This window comes from Triticum urartu, chromosome 2 (genome assembly GCF_003073215.2).
Source record: "Triticum urartu cultivar G1812 chromosome 2, Tu2.1, whole genome shotgun sequence".
Classification (NCBI taxonomy): domain Eukaryota; kingdom Viridiplantae; phylum Streptophyta; class Magnoliopsida; order Poales; family Poaceae; genus Triticum; species Triticum urartu.
In genome coordinates, this window is record NC_053023.1 from 587018730 (window position 1) to 587040124 (window position 21395).

The 21395-nt window shown below is 50.7% G+C and overlaps 1 protein-coding gene across 1 annotated transcript; it reads right to left on the bottom strand.

The window, feature by feature from the left end:
• Nucleotides 1-10657: 10657 nt before the first annotated feature.
• Nucleotides 10658-17494, bottom strand: LOC125538950 (probable leucine-rich repeat receptor-like protein kinase At5g63930). The gene is given in 6 exon segments (XM_048702272.1): nucleotides 10658-12308; nucleotides 12310-12396; nucleotides 12660-12676; nucleotides 12827-13210; nucleotides 13363-16395; nucleotides 17123-17494. Coding segments are annotated over 5 exon segments (4845 nt in total). The 5' UTR covers nucleotides 16301-16395; nucleotides 17123-17494; the 3' UTR covers nucleotides 10658-10889.
• Between the last annotated feature and the right edge of the window lie 3901 nt (nucleotides 17495-21395).

Sequence of the window (21395 nt, forward strand, 5' to 3'; positions counted from 1 at the left end):
GCTGACTTGGAGAAACAGCAGATCCAACTGAACCTTGACTTGGAGCTGGCCAAGACAGAGCTGCAAAAGGTCAAGGACGGCGCCATTGGTAAGACGAGTTTGTCGACTGGTCTGTCTTAGGCTTGAGTACCCTTCTGCTCTTTTTGAATCAAGTATCATTTCTTTGCAGAAAAACTGAGAGAAGCTCTGGCGAAGAAGGATTAGGATTTGGCTGCTGCTCGAAAGGAAGCTGGCGACAGAACCGCTCTGGCTGAACAGAAACTGGCTTCGGTCGGCCAGTTGGAAGAAGAGAATACCAAGAAGAAATCTGCTCTAAACGAAGCCAACAAGGAGTGCACGCGCTAGAAGAAGGACAATCTCAACCTGTGCGAGAAGATGGAAGGCATCGCTCGCAGGAGGGATGACCTAGAGAGCCATCTAAGGAGCCTCGCCAAGAAGTTGTTCATCAAGCTTGAAGGTGCACATTTTGTTCCGACTGATTTTTTTTTGTGTGTCGACTCAGCGTATGAAAATTGACTTATCCTTGGGTCGTGAATGCAGAGTTTTGCCAGAACTTCGAGGAGGAGACTGGGCGGATCGATCCAGGTTTGGACCCAATCAATTCTCCCGTGAAAGATGAAACTGCCATGAATCTGCTCCGACTGGAATCCCGCATCGACGGTGTTGTGGACTACTTGGCTCGACTAAAGGTCCCAACGTCACGGATCGACCCGACACTTTGGCCAGAGGCCACACTCCAGAATGATCTTGAGTCCCTGATGACTCGACTTAACGAGATCCCTGACCGAGTGCAGGAGTGGAAGAAATCTTCTGCCCGGTGTGGTGCTGATGTGGCTCTGTCTTTGGTTCGTGTCCATTGCAAGGAGGTGCGACAAGATAAGCTGGCAGCAATCAAGGTCGCCAACACCCAGAAGCATGACTTCCGATATTTTATGGAGACTTTCATCGCTGCAGCTACTCGGATCGTCGACGGCGTCGACCTAGACAAGTTCGTCGAGCCTGCTAGTCCTCCACCCGCGGAGTGAACAAGCTTTTATGCCTCGCCTTAAATTTGCCTCGGAATGCCGAGTGATTTTGTAACCGTTAAACTCTTTCGGGCTGAATGCCCGAGCACTTCGATCTATGGTCCGGATCCTTCGAGATTTATCTGAACTTGGTTTATCGTTGAATATCTTCATGAATCCCCCGTCGAGTGGAACTCGTTCTTCATTCGAGACAACTTTTGTATTTGTGGCGCAGCTCCGAAGGAGAAGGAAGCAGTCGACCTGCACCTCGTCGTCCTTGCGGGATGGAGCGCATGTTGTATTTGTGGCGAAGCTCCCCAGGAGAAGGTGGTAGTAGTCCTGCACCTCGTTGTCCTTGCGGAGTGGGATGGAGCGCACATTGTATTTGTGGCGAAGCTCCCAAGGAGGAGGTGGCAGTCGACCTGCACCTCGTCGTCCTTGAGGATTCATATCAAATACTTAGGCGAGTACTGGACTGCAGCTAAGCCCCCGAGTGGGAGGCTGGGCCTCACCACTCGGTAGGATTTTCAAATACTTAGGCGAGTACTGGACTGCAGCTAAGCCCCCGAGTGGGAGGGTCGCTCACCACTCGGTAGGATTTTCAAATACTTAGGCGAGTACTGGACTGCAGCTAAGCCCCCGAGTGGGAGGCTGGCTCACCACTCGGTAGGATTTTCAAAACTTAGGCGAGTACTGGACTGCAGCTAAGCCCCCGAGTGGGAGGGTCGCTCACCACTCGGTAGGATTTTCAAATACTTAGGCGAGTACTGGACTGCAGCTAAGCCCCCGAGTGGGAGGGTCGCTCTCCACTCGGTAGGATTTTTCAAATACTTAGGCGAGTACTGGACTGCAGCTAAGCCCCCGAGTGGGAGGGTGCGCTCACCACTCGGTAGGATTTTTCAAATACTTAGGCGAGTACTGGACTGCAGCTAAGCCCCCGAGTGGGAGGGTCGCTCACCACTCGGTAGGATTTTCAAATACTTAGGCGAGTACTGGACTGCAGCTAAGCCCCCGAGTGGGAGGGTCGCTCACCACTCGGTAGGATTTTCAATACTTAGGCGAGTACTGGACTGCAGCTAAGCCCCCGAGTGGGAGGGTCGCTCACCACTCATCTGGCGATCGACATTATAGAGGTGGTACGCTCCATTGTGGAGGACTCTGGTGACTATGAAGGGGCCTTCCCAAGTAGGAGCGAGTTTGTGTGGTTTCTGCTGATCCACTCGGAGGACTAAGTCTCCTTCTTGGAAGGTTCAACTCTTCACATTTCTGGCATGGAATCGACGCAAGTCTTGCTGATAGATGGACGATCAGATCATGGCCATTTCTCTTTCTTCTTCCAGGAGGTCGACTGCGTCCTGTCGGGCTTGTTCTGCTTCATCTTCAGAGTAGAGCTCGACTCGGGGGGCGTTGTGAAGCAGGTCACTCGGCAAGACTGCTTCGGCTCCGTAGACCAGAAAGAATGGGGTTCTTCCGGTCGATCGGTTCGGGGTTGTCCTCAATCCCCAAAGGACTGATGGAAGCTCGTCGACCCATGCACCTGCTGCGTGCTTGAGATCGCGCATCAATCGAGGTTTCAGTCCTTTGAGAATTAGGCCGTTTGCTCTTTCCGCTTGTCCATTCGACTAGGGGTGAGCGACCGAAGCGTAGTCGACTCGTGTGCCCTGAGAGGCGCAAAAGGCCCTGAATTTGTCGGAATCGAAGTTTGACCCATTGTCAGTGATGATGTTGTGCGTAACTCCATATCTGAATATCAACTCTCTGATGAAACTGATAGCAGTGCAAGCATCAAGATTCTTGATAGGCTTAGCTTCAATCCATTTGATGAACTTTTCGACTGCTACTAGCACATGAGTGAAGCCGCTCCTGCCCGTTCTCAGTGGTCCAACCATGTCCAGCCCCCAAACAGTGAAGGGCTAGACGAGTGGAATGGTTTTCAGGGCTGACGCGGGCTTGTGCGACATATTGGAGTAATACCCGCATCCTTCACATTTGTCGACTATCTCTTTTGCCATTTCATTGGCCCTTGGCCAGTAGAATCCCGCTCGGTATGCTTTAGCCACAATGGTTCGAGAGGACGCATGATGACCACAGGTCCCCGAGTGGATATCATCAAGGATCATCTGACCTTCTTCTGGTGTTACACACTTCTGACTGACTCCAGTCGTGCTTTCTCTATACAACTGTCCCTTTATGACTGTAAAGGCCTTGGATCGACGGACGATCTGTTGAGCCTCTTCTTCGTCCTCTGGGAGTTCTTTCCTTAGGATGTACGCGATGTATGGTATTGTCCAGTCGGGAGTGATGACCAAGACTTCCATGATCAGGTCGACCACAGCTGGAACTTCAACTTCAGTCGGATCCGTGGCACTTTTTGGCTGCGGGGCCTCTTCAGTGAAGGGATCCTCCTGAACTGATGGTGTGTGGATGTGTTCCAAAAACACATTGCTGGGAATGGCTTCTCTTTTGGAACCTATTTTTGCCAAATCATCAGCTGCTTGGTTTTTCAGTCGGGGTATGTGATGAAGCTCTAACCCCTCGAATTTCTTCTCCAGCTTTCTCACTGCATTGCAATAACCAGTCATGGATGGACTTCTGACGTCCCATTCCTTCATCACCTGATTAACCACCAAATCTGAGTCGCCATAGACCATGAGGCGACGGACGCCGAGTGAAATGGCCATGCGCAACCCATATAAAAGTGCTTCATATTCTGCCTCGTTGTTGGAAGAATCAAAGTGGATTTGAAGAACATATCTGAGCTTATCTCCTCGGGGGGATACCAACACCACCCCGGCACTGAAACCATTCAGCATTTTGGAACCATCGAAGAACATGGTCCAATGCTCCGAGTGAACCTGAGTCGGCAGTTGCTGTTCAATCCACTCGGCGACGAAATCTGCTATTGCCTGGGACTTGATAGCTTTCTTTGCCTCAAACTTGATATCTAGAGGAAGGAGTTCAATTTCCCATTTTGCCACTCGACCAGTTGCATCTCTGTTATGCAGGATCTCTGACAATGGAGCGTCGCTGACGACTGTAATGGAATGATCAGAGAAGTAGTGAGCAACTTCCTTTGTGGTCATATAAATCCCATATACAAGCTTCTGATAATGAGGATATCTTTGCTTCGATGGGGTCAAAACTTCAGAAATATAATATACTGGGCGCTGAACTTTGAAGGCTTTTCCTTCTTCTTCCCGCTCGACCATAAGTACCGTACTGACGACTTGTCCTGTGGCTGCGATGTAAAGCAACAAAGGCTCCTTGCTGATTGGGGCAGCAAGCACCGGCTGGGTGGAGAGCAGAGCTTTGAGCTCTGCAAATGCTGCATCAGCTTCGGGAGTCCACTCAAACTTGTCGGACTTCTTCATCAATCGGTAAAGAGGCAATGCCTTTTCACCGAGACGAGATATGAATCGACTTAAAGCGACCAAGCAACCAGTAAGCTTCTGGACGTCGTGCACTCGCACAGGACTTTTCATTCGGAGTATAGTACCGACTCTTTCTGGATTGGCGTCGATTCCCCATTCGGAAACGAGAAAACCGAGTAATTTTCCGCCAGGAACTCCGAATGTGCACTTTGATGGATTAAGCTTGATATCATACCTCCTGAGGTTGGCAAAGGTTTCAGCAAGGTCAGTCAGCAGGTCGGAACCCTTCCGTGACTTGACCACAATATCATCCATGTATGCTTCCACATTCCGACTGATTTGAGTGAGCAAACACTTCTGAATCATCCTCATGAATGTGGCTCCGTCATTCTTGAGGCCGAACGGCATGGTAACATAACAGAAGCACCCGAATGGAGTGATGAAAGCTGTTTTGATCTCGTCGGGTCCATACAGACGGATCTGATGGTACCCGGAATAGGCGTCTAAAAAAGACAGCCGCTCACATCCCGCAGTCGAGTCGACTATCTAGTCGATGCAGGGGAGAGGAAAATGATCTTTCGAGCAGGCCCGATTGATATGTTTAAAGTCAATGCACATGCGAAGTGACTTGTCCTTCTTGGGGACCATGACAACATTGGCGAGCCACTCAGCGTGGTAGATCTCTCAGATGAACTCCGCTGCTAAGAGCCGAGCCACCTCCTCGCTAATAGCCTTTCTCTTTTGGACGGCGGACCGTCGGAGATGTTCTTTGACAGGTTTTATTTTTGAGTTGACTCATAGGCGATGCTCAGCCAGCTCCCTGGGAACACCTGGCATGTCAGAAGGCTTCCATGCGAAAATGTTCCAGTTCTCACGGAGGAACTGGATGAGCGCTTCTTCCTATTTGGAGTCGAGTGTTGTTGAGATATGAGTTGGAGCAGCGCTGGGATCGGTCGGGTGGATGTGAGCTGTCTTCGTTTCGCCAGACGACTGAAAAGCTGATTCTGTAGTGGGCTTCTTGGCTCACAACAAATCACTCGGGTCTGCAGTCTTCTGGTATTCCTGCAGCTCTACCACTGCCATCTGAGCATCAGCGATCTTTGAACCTTTCAGAAAACACTCTTCTGCTTTCTTCCGATTGCCCGTAACAGTGATCACACCTTTGGGACCAGGCATCTTCAATTTGAGATACACATAACATGGTCGAGCCATGAAGCGTGCGTAACCCGGCCTGCCCAAAATAGCGTGATACGCACTCTGGAAATCTACAACTTCGAACGTCAACTTTTCTTTGCGGTAATTCTTGGAATCACCGAAAACCACATCAAGAGCAATCTGGCCGAGTGACTCAGCCTTCTTTCCAGGAATGACTCCATGGAAACTCATGTTGCTGGTACTGAGTCTGGACATCGGAATGCCCATCCCTTTCAACGTCTCAGCATATAGTATATTCAAACCACTACCACCATCCATCAAGACTTTGGTCAATCGAGTGCCTTCAACAACTGGGTCGACCACCAAAGCTTGCCTCCCAGGGGTGGCAATGTGCGTTGGATGATCGGACTGGTCGAATGTGATGGCAGTCTGAGACCACTTCAGATAACTGGGTGTCGCCGGAGCAACCATATTCACCTCTCGGTTGATAACTTTCAGTCAACTTTTGCTTTCAACAGCAGCAAAAATCATCAGGGTGGATTGACCTGGGGGTATCCATCGTCACTATCTTCCTTGTCCTCAACTTTTTCTAACTCATTTTCCTTATCTTTGGGTTGCTTGCCCTGGAACTGCTGGATCAAGAGTCGACACTGTCGAGTGGTATGTTTCGGGTAAATGAAATTGCCCTCTTCATCTTTCTTGGTGTGGATGTGACATGGTAAATCCAACACATCATTTCCGTCCTGGTCCTTAACCTTCTTGGGGTTCCAGGGTCCTTTGGGTTTCCCCTTAAACTTTCCTTGAGTTACGGCCAAGGCTTCCCCAGGAGAAGCTGGCTCAGCTTTTCGCTTCTGTTTCCGATTGGAATTTCCTCCGGTTTCTTGAGTGACTGACTTGAGCTTGCCACTCCTGAGTCGATCCTCATCTTCACCATTAGCGTACTTGGTGGCAATCTCCATCATCCGATTCAGAGACATATCTCTGGTTCGACCGAATTTCAGATTTAGTTCTCTGTACTTGATGCTTTCTTTGAAGGCACAGACTGCTTGGTGGTCAGGCACATTCTCTACCGTGTGATGTAACGTGATCCATCTCTGGATGTAATCCCTCAAAGTTTCATTCGGCTTCTGCATGCAAGACCGCAGTTCCGTCAGCCCTGCCGGTCGCTTGCATGTTCCTTCAAATGTGGTGACAAACACTCGGGCGAGATCTTCCCAAGTGTAAATGCTGCTGGGCGCTAACTGGTTCAGCCATGCTCTGGCCGAGCCCTCCAACATGAGAGGCAGGTGCTTCATGGCCACTTCATCATTGCCGCCGCCAATCTGGACGGCCACTCGGTAGCCTTCAAGCCAAGTATCGGGCTTGGACTCACCAGTGAACTTACTGACTCCAGTCGCCAACCTAAAGTTGGGAGGAATCACAGCGGCCCTGATGGCTCTACTAAAGCACTCTGGCCCCGGAACATGTACTCTGCTGCTGGTAGGTGCATCTCTGTCGTGACCTTCTCGGTGAGCTCTGTTCCTGTCGACCAAACCTTGAACGAGAATGGATCTCGCATCAAAGCCTGGCTCCCTGGGGTCGACTAGAATCCTTCGCCCAACACTATGAGGGCGCCTGTCATCCTGTTGTCGAGGCGCATACGACCCGCTCCTCGGAGGAGGGGTGGGCACTCGACGTCGACCGTCACGATCGAATCGGTGATCATATTGTTCACGGTCCCCATACTGATTACGCCGGTCCCCACGTCCCTCATGCCTCGGGGGCGATCTTGGGCTATGAGCCGACTGGACTATGTCTACAGCAACGGATCTGCTATGAATTCTGTTCCGTGACTGAGAAACAGCGGAATTCTGGTCTCCTGCTGCCCGGAGTAACGCTCTGATCTGCAGCAAGCCTCTGCCAGCCTCCGACTGGGAAGGCTAAATCGACTCTGCTATACGGGCTGCAGCTGCTAAATTCTGAATCGGAGTTCGATATACCTGCGGGGGCGGAAAGAGTTGACGTCGACTGGATTCCGGAACCTGTTGTCGTGCACGCTCGTCGAGTGCTCGCTGGAGGTTCTCCAGTCGAGTGCGCTCGGCCAAGTTTGCCAGGCGCGCGTCCTCCAAGGCACGAGCCTCGGGGGTTTCTCCAACGATAGGAGTGTGCAGTGCATCCATGTTCCGGCGACGAAGGTCTTCTCTCTGCAGAGACGTGAGAGGCTCGGGGAGATATTCCTCATGGGGACGCGACGGGTCGCCTCCACCTGCGCCTCCGTCGGTGCGGGGAAAACCGGGAGGACTGGGCGGTCCATCAACCATCAGAACCTCCGCCGCCGGATCACTGCTGTCGCACTCGGATGCGGTCTCTGCGGAGCCAGTCGACAGATCGAACAGGCCGTAGAGGGATTCATCGGGCTTGATCGCCGCGACTTGAGGGGTGGCCGACTGGCGTGCCACTGCGTGTCTCACCCACCACTGAAGTCTCGACCGACCGGAGCGCTTGCGCCGGCGGGAAACAGGGAGGGAGGATAACACAGGAGCCGACCGGTAGGGGGTCGACGGTTGCCGCAAGAGAACGCCGCGGACGCACGCGCTAAAGTGCGTTGCCCCGCGGACGGGGAGTGCGTCCACGTCGAGCGGATCCTCCTGAAGCCAAGCGGAGTCGTCGGCGATGAACGTGAGCGTGCCGAGACGGATCTCGCGGCCCTCCACCAAAACTCTGCCAGAAACCATGATGATTTGGATCGGAAAAGATCGCAACTCCTCCAACAAATCGCTAAAACACCGGCCCCACGGTGGGTGCCAACTGTCGTGGTTCTAAGTCTGACAGTAATGTAGGGGGGTAGGTATAGAGAGGCAAGATCTTAGCTATGGAGAAGTTCTAAGCACACGAGGTTTACGAGTTTAGGCCCTTCTCGGAGGAAGTAATAGCCCTACGTCTCGGAGCCCAAAGCCGGTCGACTGGATTATGCATGTATGGTTTACAAAGGGTGCGAACCCTTTACACTGAGGAGGGGGTGGCTTATATAGAGTTTGCCGGACCCCTCCGGCCCTCAGTTGTGCAGGGTTTAAATACATTAAGGTCGGGCGTTACTGGTAACGCCCCTAATAAAGTGCTATGATGACCATAAAGGCTACTTAATAATCGACCGTTAGCATGCGGAGTGCCTTTAGGTCTCCTGGCCGTCGAGTGGTTTGGTCTTGGTCGAGTGATTGCTTCTTGGTCGAGCGTCTTCGAGTCTGTCAAGTGGAACACCTCCAAGTCGATTGAAAGGTGATTTCTTCTAGAGATGTCCTTGGGTAGGGCAGTTGGGACAGGTCCATGACCCTACCCTAGGTACATAGCTTCATCAACAATGATGGAGGAAATGTATGCTCTAGAAAAGAATAATACATGGCAATTGGTAGAATGGACGAAGGGCAAGGAACCAGTCGGATGCAAATGGGTTTATACCATTAAGTGTAACCCTAAAGGTAAAATAGAAAGGTATAAAGCTCGGTAGGTGGCCAAAGGCTACACACAGACTCGTGGTGTTGATTATGAGGAAACATTTGCCCCTGTAGCAAAAATGAATACAGTAAGAACTTTGATGTCTTGTGCAACTAATCTTGAATGGAATTTGTTTCAGATGGATGTAAAAAATGCATTCTTACATGGAGACCTTCAGGAGGAAATTTATATGCATATACCACCAGGTTTCAACACGATACAAACTGAAGGAAAGGTCTTGAAACTCCGTCATTCACTGTATGGCCTAAAACAATCTCCTCGTGCATGGTTTGGTCGATTTAGAAAAGCTATGCTGAAATTGGGTTTCAGCCAGAGCAATGCCGACCATACTTTATTTTATAAAAGATGTGGTGGAAAATTGACGATATTAATTGTCTATGTTGATGATATTATTATTACAGGAGATGATGATCAAGGTATTGAAAGAGTGAAGCAACATTTGAGGAACGAGTTTGAAGTCAAGGATCTAGGAGAAATGAGGTACTTTCTTGGAATTGAAGTCTCACGAAGCTCAAGAGGCATCTATCTATCTCAAAGAAAATATGTGCTAGATCTGTTGTCAGAAACTGGTATGTCTGGGTGTCGTCCAGAATTAACACCAATTGAACAAAACCACCAATTGACTAGTGAGTCACGGGAACCTGTTGACCGGGAGCAATATCAGAGACTTGTTGACCGTTTGATCTATTTATCACATACTCATCCTGATATAGCTTTTGCCGTAAGCGTGGTGAGCCAGTTTTTGCATAGTCCTAAAACTCACCACATGGATGCAGTAAATCGAATCATTCGGTATTTAAAGGGGTGCCCAGGTCGAGGTTTATTGTATAAGTCAAGTGGCAATTTACAAATAGAATGTTATACTGATGTTGATTGGGCCGGTTCATTAGATGATAGAAGCTCTACGTCAGGATATTGTACGTTTGTTGGAGGAAACATAGTTACTTGGCGTAGTAAGAAACAAAATGTTGTTGCAAGGTCCACTGCAGAACCAGGATTCAGAGCTATGGCTCATGGAGTATGTGAAGTCTTATGGCTAAAAATCATACCGATGGAGTTGAGTCTATTCCAGGCAAGACCATTGATGATGTATTATGATAATAAGGCTGCGCTAGATATAGCAAATAACCCGGTTCAACATGGTAGAACAAAGCACATAGAAATTGACCGACACTTTACCAAAGAGAAACTTGACCAAGGGATAATATGTATGCATTATGTGAGCTCTTCAAACCAACTAGCGGATATTCTGACCAAAGGTCTCGCTGAAAAAGTGTTTTCTAGCTTATGTAGCAAGATGAGGTTATATGATGTGTTTGCCCCATCTTGAGGGGGGGTGTTGAGTTTAGTGGTAAATTTGTATTTGGTATGATTATATACTAATGTGTAAATTATAAATGTCAGTGGGACAAGAGTGTAAAGAAGGAAGATAGAGATAAGGAAAGGAATGGACGGCAGCTCACCCCGCCGCTCCAGTTCTCTGTACTGTGAACTCCTCTCTCAAATCCCCTCTCAAATCCCTAATTGATTTACACCAAAATTCGTTTCTTTTTGAGAGATTCAACAGAAGGCCAGCTAAGAACGTGGATGTTGCAACTATAAAACGGCTATCTAGCTAATTTATGTCTTTGTAAATGAACACCAGCCAAACACGTCATAGTATTCTCAATACTACAAAATACTTTAATATGTGAAAACTGTGGTATCTAGTACCTGTAGTTTAAAATACCGTAGTTTTCCAATACCACAGTTTTTACACTGCTTTGTTGTCAAACACAGCCCGAGTTTTAGCAAAACCGTTGTTTTTTTTTTGCAGGAAAATCCCCCCGTAACAGCATCGAGGCGGAAATCTCAACGCACGGACGTCTCAAATCTCAACGCATCCGAGGAACCCCTCCAAGCTCACCGCCGACGACCCACGCGGTCCCTCCCAAGCGACCGCCATCGCGCGCGCGATCACCTCCGCCTTCCTTCTCATCTCGCCGCCCTTCTCCGTCTCCCCCATCACCGTCCCCACGGCGTCGGCCACGGCCCCCATCGCCACCACCGAGCTCTCCATGTTCCCCCGCGCCACCTCCACGCAGACGCCCCACTCCACCACCAGCATCGCGTTGAAGAACTGCTCGGCCCCCAGCGGCCACCCGATCACCGGCACGCCGTGGCATAGGCTCTCCAGGATGGAGTTCCACCCGCAGTGGCTCATGAACGCGCCGGTGGACGGGTGCGCCAGGATCCGCATCTGCGGCGCCCAGCCGCGCACCAGCAGTCCCCTCTTGGCCCCGGCCGTTCGCTCCTCGAAGCCTGCCGGGAGCCACTCCGGCTTGAAGCCGTCCTTCGCGTCGAGCCCCAGCGGTGGCCGGAGGACCCAAAGGAACGGCCGCCCGCTGGCCTCCAGGCCCAGTGCCAGCTCCGTCATCTGATCGGCGTTGATGCTGTTCTGCGAGCCGAAGGATATGTACAGGACCGAGCGCGGCGGGTGCGCGTCCAGCCACCGGATGATGCCGGCATCGTCATGCGAGTCCGACGGAGTCGTCGGCGCCGCGAGAATCGGCCCGATTGGCCATGGCTGGACGCCGAAGGTCCTCCTGAGCATGTCTAGGCCGGAAGACTCGAGCTCTTGGACGGTGTTGACGAGCACCGCATCGGTCTTGCGGCAAAGCGGGATGACCCGCCGGAAGAAGGCCGACCAGGGATCGGACCCGGTCGCCGCGAGCATGTACCGCGGGATCTGCGTGCGGTGGAGGACGACGGTGGGGAAATCGGACAGAGGGAACTCGTCGCCGGCGGCGAGCCTGTGCGGCAGGTGCTCCCACACGGAGAAGAAGACGGCGAAGCCGAAGGCGCCGCCGGTGAGGAAGACCGCGTGGAACGCGCGGTGCGCGCGCGCGACGTCCGCCGTCCAGGCGAAGAAGGCGTCGGCGACGATGCAGACCGGGGACCGGATGCCGGAGACGAACGCTTCGAAGGCGGGGCGGAGGGACTCGGACGCCTGGAAGAAGGTGATGAACTGGTGGACGTGGAGGTCGGCGAGGGAGTCGGCGCCGGGAGGCAGGCCGTGGTCCGCGGGCGCGAACGGGAGCGCGTGGAGGCGGATAGGAGGGTTGGTGGGCGGGAGGGAGATGGAATCGAGGATGCGCGCGGTGGAGACGAGGGTGACGGTGATGCCCGGGCGCAGCTCGTGGAGGAGGCCGGCGAGGCGGAGGAAGGCGGGGATGTGGCCGCGCGCGAGGAAGGGGAAGAGGACGACGTGCGGGTCCCGGCTCCCTGCTTCCTCTGCTGCCATGGTATATTGGTAGTGGTCTGACCTCTGACGGGTGTGGCTTGTTCGGTGGAGTAGAGTGACCCTGGAGGCACCTTGAGGAAGTTCACTGCCGCTAAAGCACATTCATAAGCTCAGAAAGTTAAGATAAAAATTGCACCGAGGAAGCTCAGATACAACTCAGCTGGGAGTGTCACAAGTTCAGAAAGACCATGTTGTTCCAGCAAAAGCACATTCATATTTCAACATTGAGAAATCTCAATACTAAACCCAAATCTAAGCAAGAGGCACAGCGCCACGTCCAGGGAGGAACCCTGGCTGAACTACTCGGGGTTACTGTCTGGACTCGAGACTACCTTCTTCATCAGAGAGGCTAACATACATACACAATCCCACTGTTATCAGTCAGTATTATTTATCCCACTAGAAAACAATTGACAGAAAGAATGAGTGCATGCTCCCAACATCCCCACCATAAGCAACAGGGGAAAGGGAGCAACTGGTATTGGTTGCCTTTCACTAACTGAACTTATATATATAAATACATCATGAGCTATCCTTCTTCGAAGAATTATCAGAAGCAGGCGACGACGCCGAGCTCGTCCGGGCCCTATCTTTGGACTCGCTTAACATAACTACAACATGCCGCATCGGCGGTCTCTCGTACGGCGACAGGTTACTACATAGCAGAGCAATTTTCAAGACCTCGATCATATGATCGACGACGGCTTTATCTTCCAAATCAAGATTACTGTCAAATATCCCTGGACCCAGAGAATTGTCCCTGATGTAATTTTTGGCCCATGTTACCAGATCACCTCCCAATTCTATCGGTTGCACAGGCGCACGGCCGGTTAGCAGCTCCAACAGCACGACACCATAGCTGTATATGTCAGATTTCTCAGTCACCTTCATGGTGTACGCATACTCTGATCAAATGAAAAGAACTGGATCAATACTTTGTTGACCATTCATCGCTTAACTACAGATTCAAGTTAAAAAAAAAAGCATATAGGGCAAGATAGCAGTGACATGCAAATGGAATTTGCTTTGTAGGATGTGGAGAAAACTTAAGACTCACCTGGTGCAATATAGCCATATGAACCAGCAATTGCAGACATAGACTTTGAGACTGGCATGTCAATTACCTTAGCCAACCCAAAGTCACCAACATGAGCTTCAAAGTTGTCATCAAGTAAAATGTTATTTGACTTGATATCACGGTGGATGATCCGAGGCTTGCAATCATGATGCAAGTATGAAAGCCCTTCAGCTGCCCCAAGGGCTATCGTGAAGCGTGTCTCCCAATCGAGTGAAGAAGAAGATTCTCCGTGAAGTAGCTCTCCAAGGCTGCCTCTTGGCATGTACTCATACAACAAAAGGTTTGCACCCTGGTGATAGATGAAACCGTACAGCTTCACAATGTTACGATGTCTTATCTTTCCAAGAGTCATGATCTCCGCACGGAAGCTGTTATCCGTGTTGCTTCCTTCCCTGTTTGAAGCCAACTTCTTTACCGCAATTATCTGCCCAGGCTTCAGGACGGCTTTGTACACAGTCCCACAAGCACCCCGTCCAATGACACAACTATCATCAAAATTATTTGTAGCAGAGACCAGTTCCTGAAATGTATACGCATCCTTCGCAGAAACAGGAATGTTAGACCCAGCAGATAGAATTTGCTTGTCTTGCAAAGGGGCTACTGTTTCTAATGGTTTCCTCATATGGTGCAAAAGTATGGCAATAAGAATAAGTGATACTCCTCCAATAATGGCGGCAATAATTGCTATGATCTTGCCCATAGGACGACTGACCGAGTCGGATGCCTGGGAAGAGGAGGGTGACTCAGATCCACACTTGCCAAGTTGTCCACCACAGAGTCCTCTGTTTCCAATAAAGCTGGTCACAACCATGTTGTCAAAAAGCGGCACAGGGGGAAGAGTACCGGTGAGATTATTGTACGAGACATTGAGCTGAAGCAAACTTGACAGGTTTACAAATGTATCTGGGATTTCACCTGTCAGGTTGTTATTATTGAGAAACAAACTTTCCAATAATGCAAGACTGCCAAGCTCTGATGGTATATTCCCAGAGAGATTATTATAGCTCAAATTCATGGCAATCTGCAAGCTTGAGAGCAGCCCCAGCTCCTTTGGTATTCCACCAGAGAATTGATTGCCACCAATCTGCAGTGCTGTCAAATGTGAAAGTTTACCAAGAATAGGTGGCATCTGCCCAGATAGCCTATTATCAGCGAACGAGAGAAGCTCCAGTTGAGGCAGTCTACCAACTTCATTTGGCAATGAACCTTCAAAGCTATTCTGGCTGAGATCAAGACGCTGCAATGTTGTACAATTGAAGATCTCCAGTGGTATGCTTCCTCCTAGCCTGTTAGATGAGATATTGAAGACGACAAGCTTTGACAATTTCCCTATTTCTCGGGGCAACTCAGATGTGAAATAATTATTTGCAAGGTTAAGCCTCTGCAGAGCATTGCAGTTCCCTATCTGAGGAGGAATAGGGCCATTGAACTTGTTTCGAGCCAGCTCGATTGTTGTCAAATTCACCAGATTGCAGAGATCAGTGGAGAAGCTTCCTGTCAGACTGTTGTCACTGAGACGAAGCTGCACCAAGGATTTACAGCTGGTGATTCTGTGAGGTATGTTTCCAGTCAACTTGTTAGACCCCAGATTCAACAAAATAAGGTTTGACTGCCTACAAAGATCTCCAGGGATCTGCCCTGTAATGTTGTTGTTTGAGAAATCCACCACCCACAGTCGACTGTAAATGCCAAACCTTGGAGGTATGTCCCCTGATAGCATATTGTTGAAGAGTTGCAACTGGATTAGCTTGGTCATGTACTGAAATCCGGCTGGAATTGGGCCAGTGAGTGAATTGATCGAAAGATCAAGCTTGCTCAAGTTCCTCAATCCACACAACTCACTAGGAATAAAGCCAGTAAGCTGATTCTGGAAGAGGTAGAGTAGATACAACCCTGGTATGTTGCCCAACTCCTTTGGTATCCCTCCCATTAAGAAATTCTCTGAAAAATCAACCTCCTCTGCAAAAGAAAGCTTCCCAATTTCAGATGGAATGGTACCATTTATCGAATTCCTGTAAAGATACAGCTTCTCAAGATAAGTAATGTTCCCGATTGTTGCAGGTATAGGACCAACCAGATCATTATCATAAAGGGCAATAGTCCTGAGATTTGTACAATTCCCGATCTCTGGAGGAAGGGGGCCAGAAAGCTGATTTCCCCACAGGATGAGGTCTGTCATGAGACCCAATCTCCCAATCTCTTTTGGCAAAGGCCCTTCCAACTTGTTCTGCGCAAGACCAAACACGGTCAGGTTGCGGCATTCGCCTATCTCGGCAGGAATGCTGCCAGATATAAGATTCTGTCCCAGCCGGATGGTCTTGAGGTGCTTGAGCTTGCCGACCGAATGCGGTATAGAACCGGAGAGATTGTTACTGTACCCCACCAAGTCTTGAAGTGATGACATGTTACCAATCTCATCAGGTATTGGACCATGGAGCCTGTTATTGCACAGATTGCATCCGGTCAGCATGGCCAGCTTCCCAAGCTCAGGGGGGATTGTACCATCAAAATTGTTGTTATTCAAGTTGAGCAACACCAGTTTTGAGCAATTCCCGATGTCCGGAGGGATGGCACCAGAGAACTCATTGAAGGACAGATCGAGGCTAGTCAGCTCGGTAAGACCGCCAATGCCGGGGCCGACGGTGCCCGACAGGTTCATGTTGCTGACGTTGAGAGACACCACTGCTAGCCTCGACGACGAGGAGGAGGAGGAGCAGTTGACACCACTCCACGCGCACGGCGATGGATCCTTGGGGTTCCAGTTGTCAAGGTGGTGGTAACTGTCAATCATCTGGCTCTTGAGCGCCAGGAGAAGCCAGCCCTCATGGCTCAGCCCCTCGCAGCCAGAGACCAGCAGAAAGACCAGCACCACGCCGAGTTGCAAACCCCAGGACGCGGATGCCGTCCCAGGGCCCATGCTATCTTCACTTCACGAATCAACCAATGCTCAGAGCCGAACACTGAGAAGAACAAGTGCTATAATCTTGTGCATCTCCGCGGCTTGCAGACTTCCTGAAACAGAATGCAAGCAGGGAATTGTAAGAACATGCCGCAAGAGAAATGCTTCTAATCAGGAAAGATTCTAACAGCGTAACTATCTGTCTATCTGCAGGAAACTAAGTAGTACTCTGTTTTGCTTCCCCTTCGTTTTCAGAGAAATGGACACTGAAAACGTTAACACGACAAGCCGAAACAGGAATGAAAGCTATACTAAGAATCGAATTCGGGAGCGAACTGAGCAACTCCAAATCAAGAATCTAGCACCGGGAAGAATCGCTGAAAAGCGACGAGAATCGAATCACCCGCCTGAAAATAATGCTTACTCCTGATTCTCAGGCTCGGACCAGTCGAGGGAACCCGGAACAGGAGTAGCCTGCTAGCAATCGCACCATATTTGCAGAAAAAGATGGAACACCCAATAAGAACCGTGGAGGGACCGCTGCGACCCCCTCAAATCGCGGGAGCCCACGGCCCGTCGGACGGAGGGACCCAGCCAGGAACAGCACCGCCGCGCACCACCACCGCCGAAACAGATCTGCGAGCAAAAAGAGCGGGCCTTTCACTCCGCCCGGAGCGAGCGAGCGAGCTGCGCGCAGTAACTAACGTCACCCCCACCCTCACAACCACAAGGCGGCAGCAGCAGCAGCAGCATCACAAGAGGGAACAGCACCGCGCACCAGAGGGCGCATTAATGCGGACGCACGCACGCAACAAGAGCGAGGGAGGCCTGCCAACTCACCGCGTTTTCGGCCGCGCTTCTGGCACGCCCAGTCCCGCCGGCGCCGGCGCCGGGCTGCGTTAGAGCGTCGACTCACTGCCGCCGCCGGGCGAAGAACAATGAATGGGCGATGGAGATGCGCCGCCGCGGAGTAGAGAGAGAGGAGAGGAGGAGGCGGTGTGATGACGGCAAGAGAGCTAGCTAGCTGGCTAGGGGGGAGGAGGGGGAGAGAAGGTGATGGAGGTGGTGGTGGTGGTGGTGGTAGGGGAGGAGGGAGGGAGGGGGGGTGGAGAAGGAATTGGGTCGGGCCGGGGGCGGACGGGAGGAAATGGCAGGCAAGCACGCTCGCGAAGCGTAGCAATCGCGGGCGGTCCCTCGATCTAGCCTAGCCTCGCCTCGGTCCCTTTGCTTTCCCTTGCCCCTTCTCTTTGCTTCGATTGCTTTGGCTGGAGCTTGCTTTTCGTCCTCATCCGGGCGGGCCCACCCGGCACTTTTGAGCTGGGCTTTTCTATCCCTCCAAGGCTGGTCACAATGGGCAAGAACATAGTCTAGTAACTTACACACTTTCTTGGACTATGTTACTACCTCCACAGTGGATAGGAACATCTATGTAGTGTCATGCAACAATGTATTTATTAGGTTATAGACTCATTGTTTCTTGGAGTGTGTGATGTTTCAGTAACTTAGCTAGTTACCACAAGCACCTCTCTCTTTATTAAATATGTGACACATAAGCAAAGTTGTATTGGAGTGTGTGATGTTACTCCTAAGTTTCTCCTCATTGTGACCAGCCTAACTCTAGTCTAGTCTTTAATTTCTCTTGTTTGCTTCTGGCTTTTAATTTGGGTGCCGGGGTTTGGAGTTAAGTGCTTGCTAGGATAGGAGCGCGTACTCCCATGTGTGTACTGATAAGTAGGGTAGGCAGGTGCCCTGCTGGTTGGTTCGGGAGAGCAGTACGTACTAATCATGCTGGCTTGGTTGTGACAAAACAGCGCTAATCATACGTACGTACGTCTTCCACGCGTGTCTCCACGGATTAGCACGGGGAGGTTTGGCTAATTGGACTGATTGGTTTTTTGTCCTGTCGCTCAGCCGCCGCGTCTACGTAGGAGTACGTGACTGCACGGGTTGCTGGCCGGCCCTGTACACGTCGAGACACGGAGAAAGGCAGATGCGCACGCTTGCGACCACCACGACGAAAGCATCGCGTGTGCGTGTAATCAGATGCCCCGAGTTGGTTCGTCCGTTCGCCCTGCCCAACACCGTGCACTTTTCTTCCCGATCATGGGATGGGAAATTCGCACGGTTCGCTTGTTCTGGTCCGTTCTACTACTACTAGGCTTCTAGCCTTCTACTATCACTGGTTGGTTTCACCGTGGCTGGAGAGGAGTAGCTAGCAGCGGTCGTCCTACTCGTACCTGGCCTTGGGGTGCGCGAGCGAGGTGGAGGGGGCGATCGCGCAAAAAGGATGCGCCCTGCCTTTACGTGCGTGCAATGCAGCTATCTAGGTAGGGAACCGCTACGGCTACGTGGAGTTGCACGGATGGGCCGGGGTGCCTTCTACTTTACTCACCCTGCTCTCATCTTTTCTTTTCTTTTCTTCTCTTTTCTTTACCTGGATGGATGGATCGATCAGTGCGGCGTCGAGGACTGACTGAGCCAGGCACAAACCGCGGGAATCCGCCCCCGACAGTTGCACGGGGCGGCGGTTCACGTGCACGCCCAACTGCGCCGTGCGTGGACTCGAGGCACTGTTGCCAGCCCACAGAGAAGCTTCTCTCCTCTTCCTTCCCCTTGCCCGGGTTTTCCGGTGAAAGACGACCATCTCTACCAATCCAGCAAGAGGTAATAGCACCCCAAGTCCACAAACTTGCACAGAATGTGGTGTTTTAGTCCAAAACTTATAAAATGTTACTGAGAACTCCACAAACTTGACACCCTATGTGATGTTTTGGTCCACAGCCACTCACAGCGTGACATGTGGCAGTCCAAGGGGTGGACCGGTCAGCTGTGGCAATTTTGCACAAAGGCCCCTGGTGTTCACTCGATTCAACCCGCACTGCACCCCGTCGCTGGTCCCGTTCCTCCCGTTCCCCCACCTCACCACCTACCGTTGATGTCCCCCTTTTCTCCTTCCTGTTCCCCATTCTCCATCCTCTCGCTCTCCCTCTAGCTCTCTCTCTCTCTCCCTCCTATGTCGCCGGCAGCAAGGTCCCTTCCCCCATCCCCTCCCTTGAACATTTGCACAGCTCGTGGCCATGGTTTCCTAAAGCGATTATGGCAGTTCGTCCGACGCTGAGTCTGTCTGCAATTAAGTGCAGGTTAGGGTTTTCTTTGGGTGTGCATTGTTAGTTAGTAAATGAAGCTGATTTATTTTTGTTTTAGCTACCTGCCACCATATTGTGTGTGGAATGGAGCGGCCTGGCCACAGATCTGAGTTCTAGATGTGAGCATGAATGTGTGTGTGAGAAGCTGGTGGCATTTGAATCGGTGGATAGTGGGAGGAGATTCCTAGCTTGTGCACAGAAGGTTAGTAGCTCATTTGGTCAGTTTGATTCAGCAGTTTAGTTCTGGCAGTTTGATTCATTTGGTCAGTTTGATTCAGTTGTGTTGACAGCTAGATTTAGTGCTTATGTTGTTGTTTTTGCTTCTGTCAGTTAACTGAATGTTTTTGTTTTGTTTGTAGTTCTTTAAATTAAGTGAATATTGTGGATTGTTGTTTGTAACTCTGAATTTTTTGTTTGTTTGTAGTTCTTTAAATTAAGTGAATACATTCGGTTATATATGTCAGTTAACTGAATCTTGTTGTTTGTAACTCTGAATGTGTGGAAGCTGACAAAACCAAATCAAGTAAACTGTTTGTTCTTCATGTAAACTGAACATTTGTAGTGTAGTTGAGCCAGTATATAACTACTTTTTTTCATTGTACTGAATATTTTTCTTTGTTGCAAATTTGTAGAAGATACCTAAATGCAGCTATCTGGAGTGGGTTGACCCTGAGTGGCCTGCCCCTTTGAAGATGAGCCTATCTAGGATTTGGGCATGTATGAAGATGAGAACAAGCTTAGGCTCCAGGACAATGTAGTTAATGCTACAGAAAATCTTAGGGTTGTGAGAGAGAAGGAAAAGATGGAAAAAGACTTGAGGTTTTTTAAGGTTGATTTTGCTCAAATGGTGGCTGAGAAGGAGCAAGCTCTGGCCCAACTAGGCAACACACAACTAGCTCTGGCTGACATGAAGAAAGATTTGGATAAGAATAAGATGTCTGACAAATCATTCACAAACATTCATCAAGTTGTGAGGGCCAAGGCAGAGAAAGAGAGGGACCTCTGTTGGGGAACGTAGTAATTTCAAAAAAAAAATCCTACGCGCACGCAAGATCATGGTGATGCATAGCAACGAGAGGGGAGAGTGTTGTCTATGTACCCTCGTAGACCGGCAACTGAAGCGTTGACACAACGTAGAGGAAGTAGTCGTACGCCTTCCTGATCCGACCGATCCAAGTACCGAACGTACGACACCTCCGAGTTCTACACACGTTCAACTCGGTGACGTCCCTCGAGCTCCGATCCAGCAAAACATTGAGGGAGAGTTTCGTCAGCACGACGGCGTGATGACGGTGATGATGTTCTACCGACGCAGGGCTTCGCCTAAGCACCGCTACGATATGACTGAGGTGGAATATGGTGGAAGGGGGCACCGCACACGGCTAAGGAACGATCGCGAAGATCAACTTGTGTGTCATGGGGTGCCCCCTTGCCCCCGTATATAAAGAAGGGAGAGGCGGAGGTACGGCCGGCCCTAGGGGTGCGCCTGGAGGAGTCCTACTCCCACTGGGAGTAGGACTCCCCCCTCTTGCCTTGTTGGAAAAGGAAGGGGGAAGGGAGAAAGAGGAAAGGGGGGCGCACCCCCCCTTCCTTGTCCTATTCGGACTAGGGGGGAGGGGGCGCACGGCCTGCCCTGGCCGTCCCTCCTCTTCTCCCTTATGGCCCATGTAGGCCCAATAACCCTCGGGGGGTTCTGGTAACCCCCCGGTACTCCGGTAAAATCTCGATTTCACCCGAAACGTTTCGATATCCAAATATAGGCTTCCAATATATCAATCTTTATGTCTCGACCATTTCGAGACTCCTCGTCATGTCCGTGATCACATCCGGGACTCCGAACAACCTTGGGTACATCAAAACACAAAAAAACCCTAATTATGATCGTCACCGAATTTTAAGTGTGCGGACCCTTCGGGTTCGAGAACTATGTAGACATGACCGAGACACGTCTCCGGTCAATAACCAAT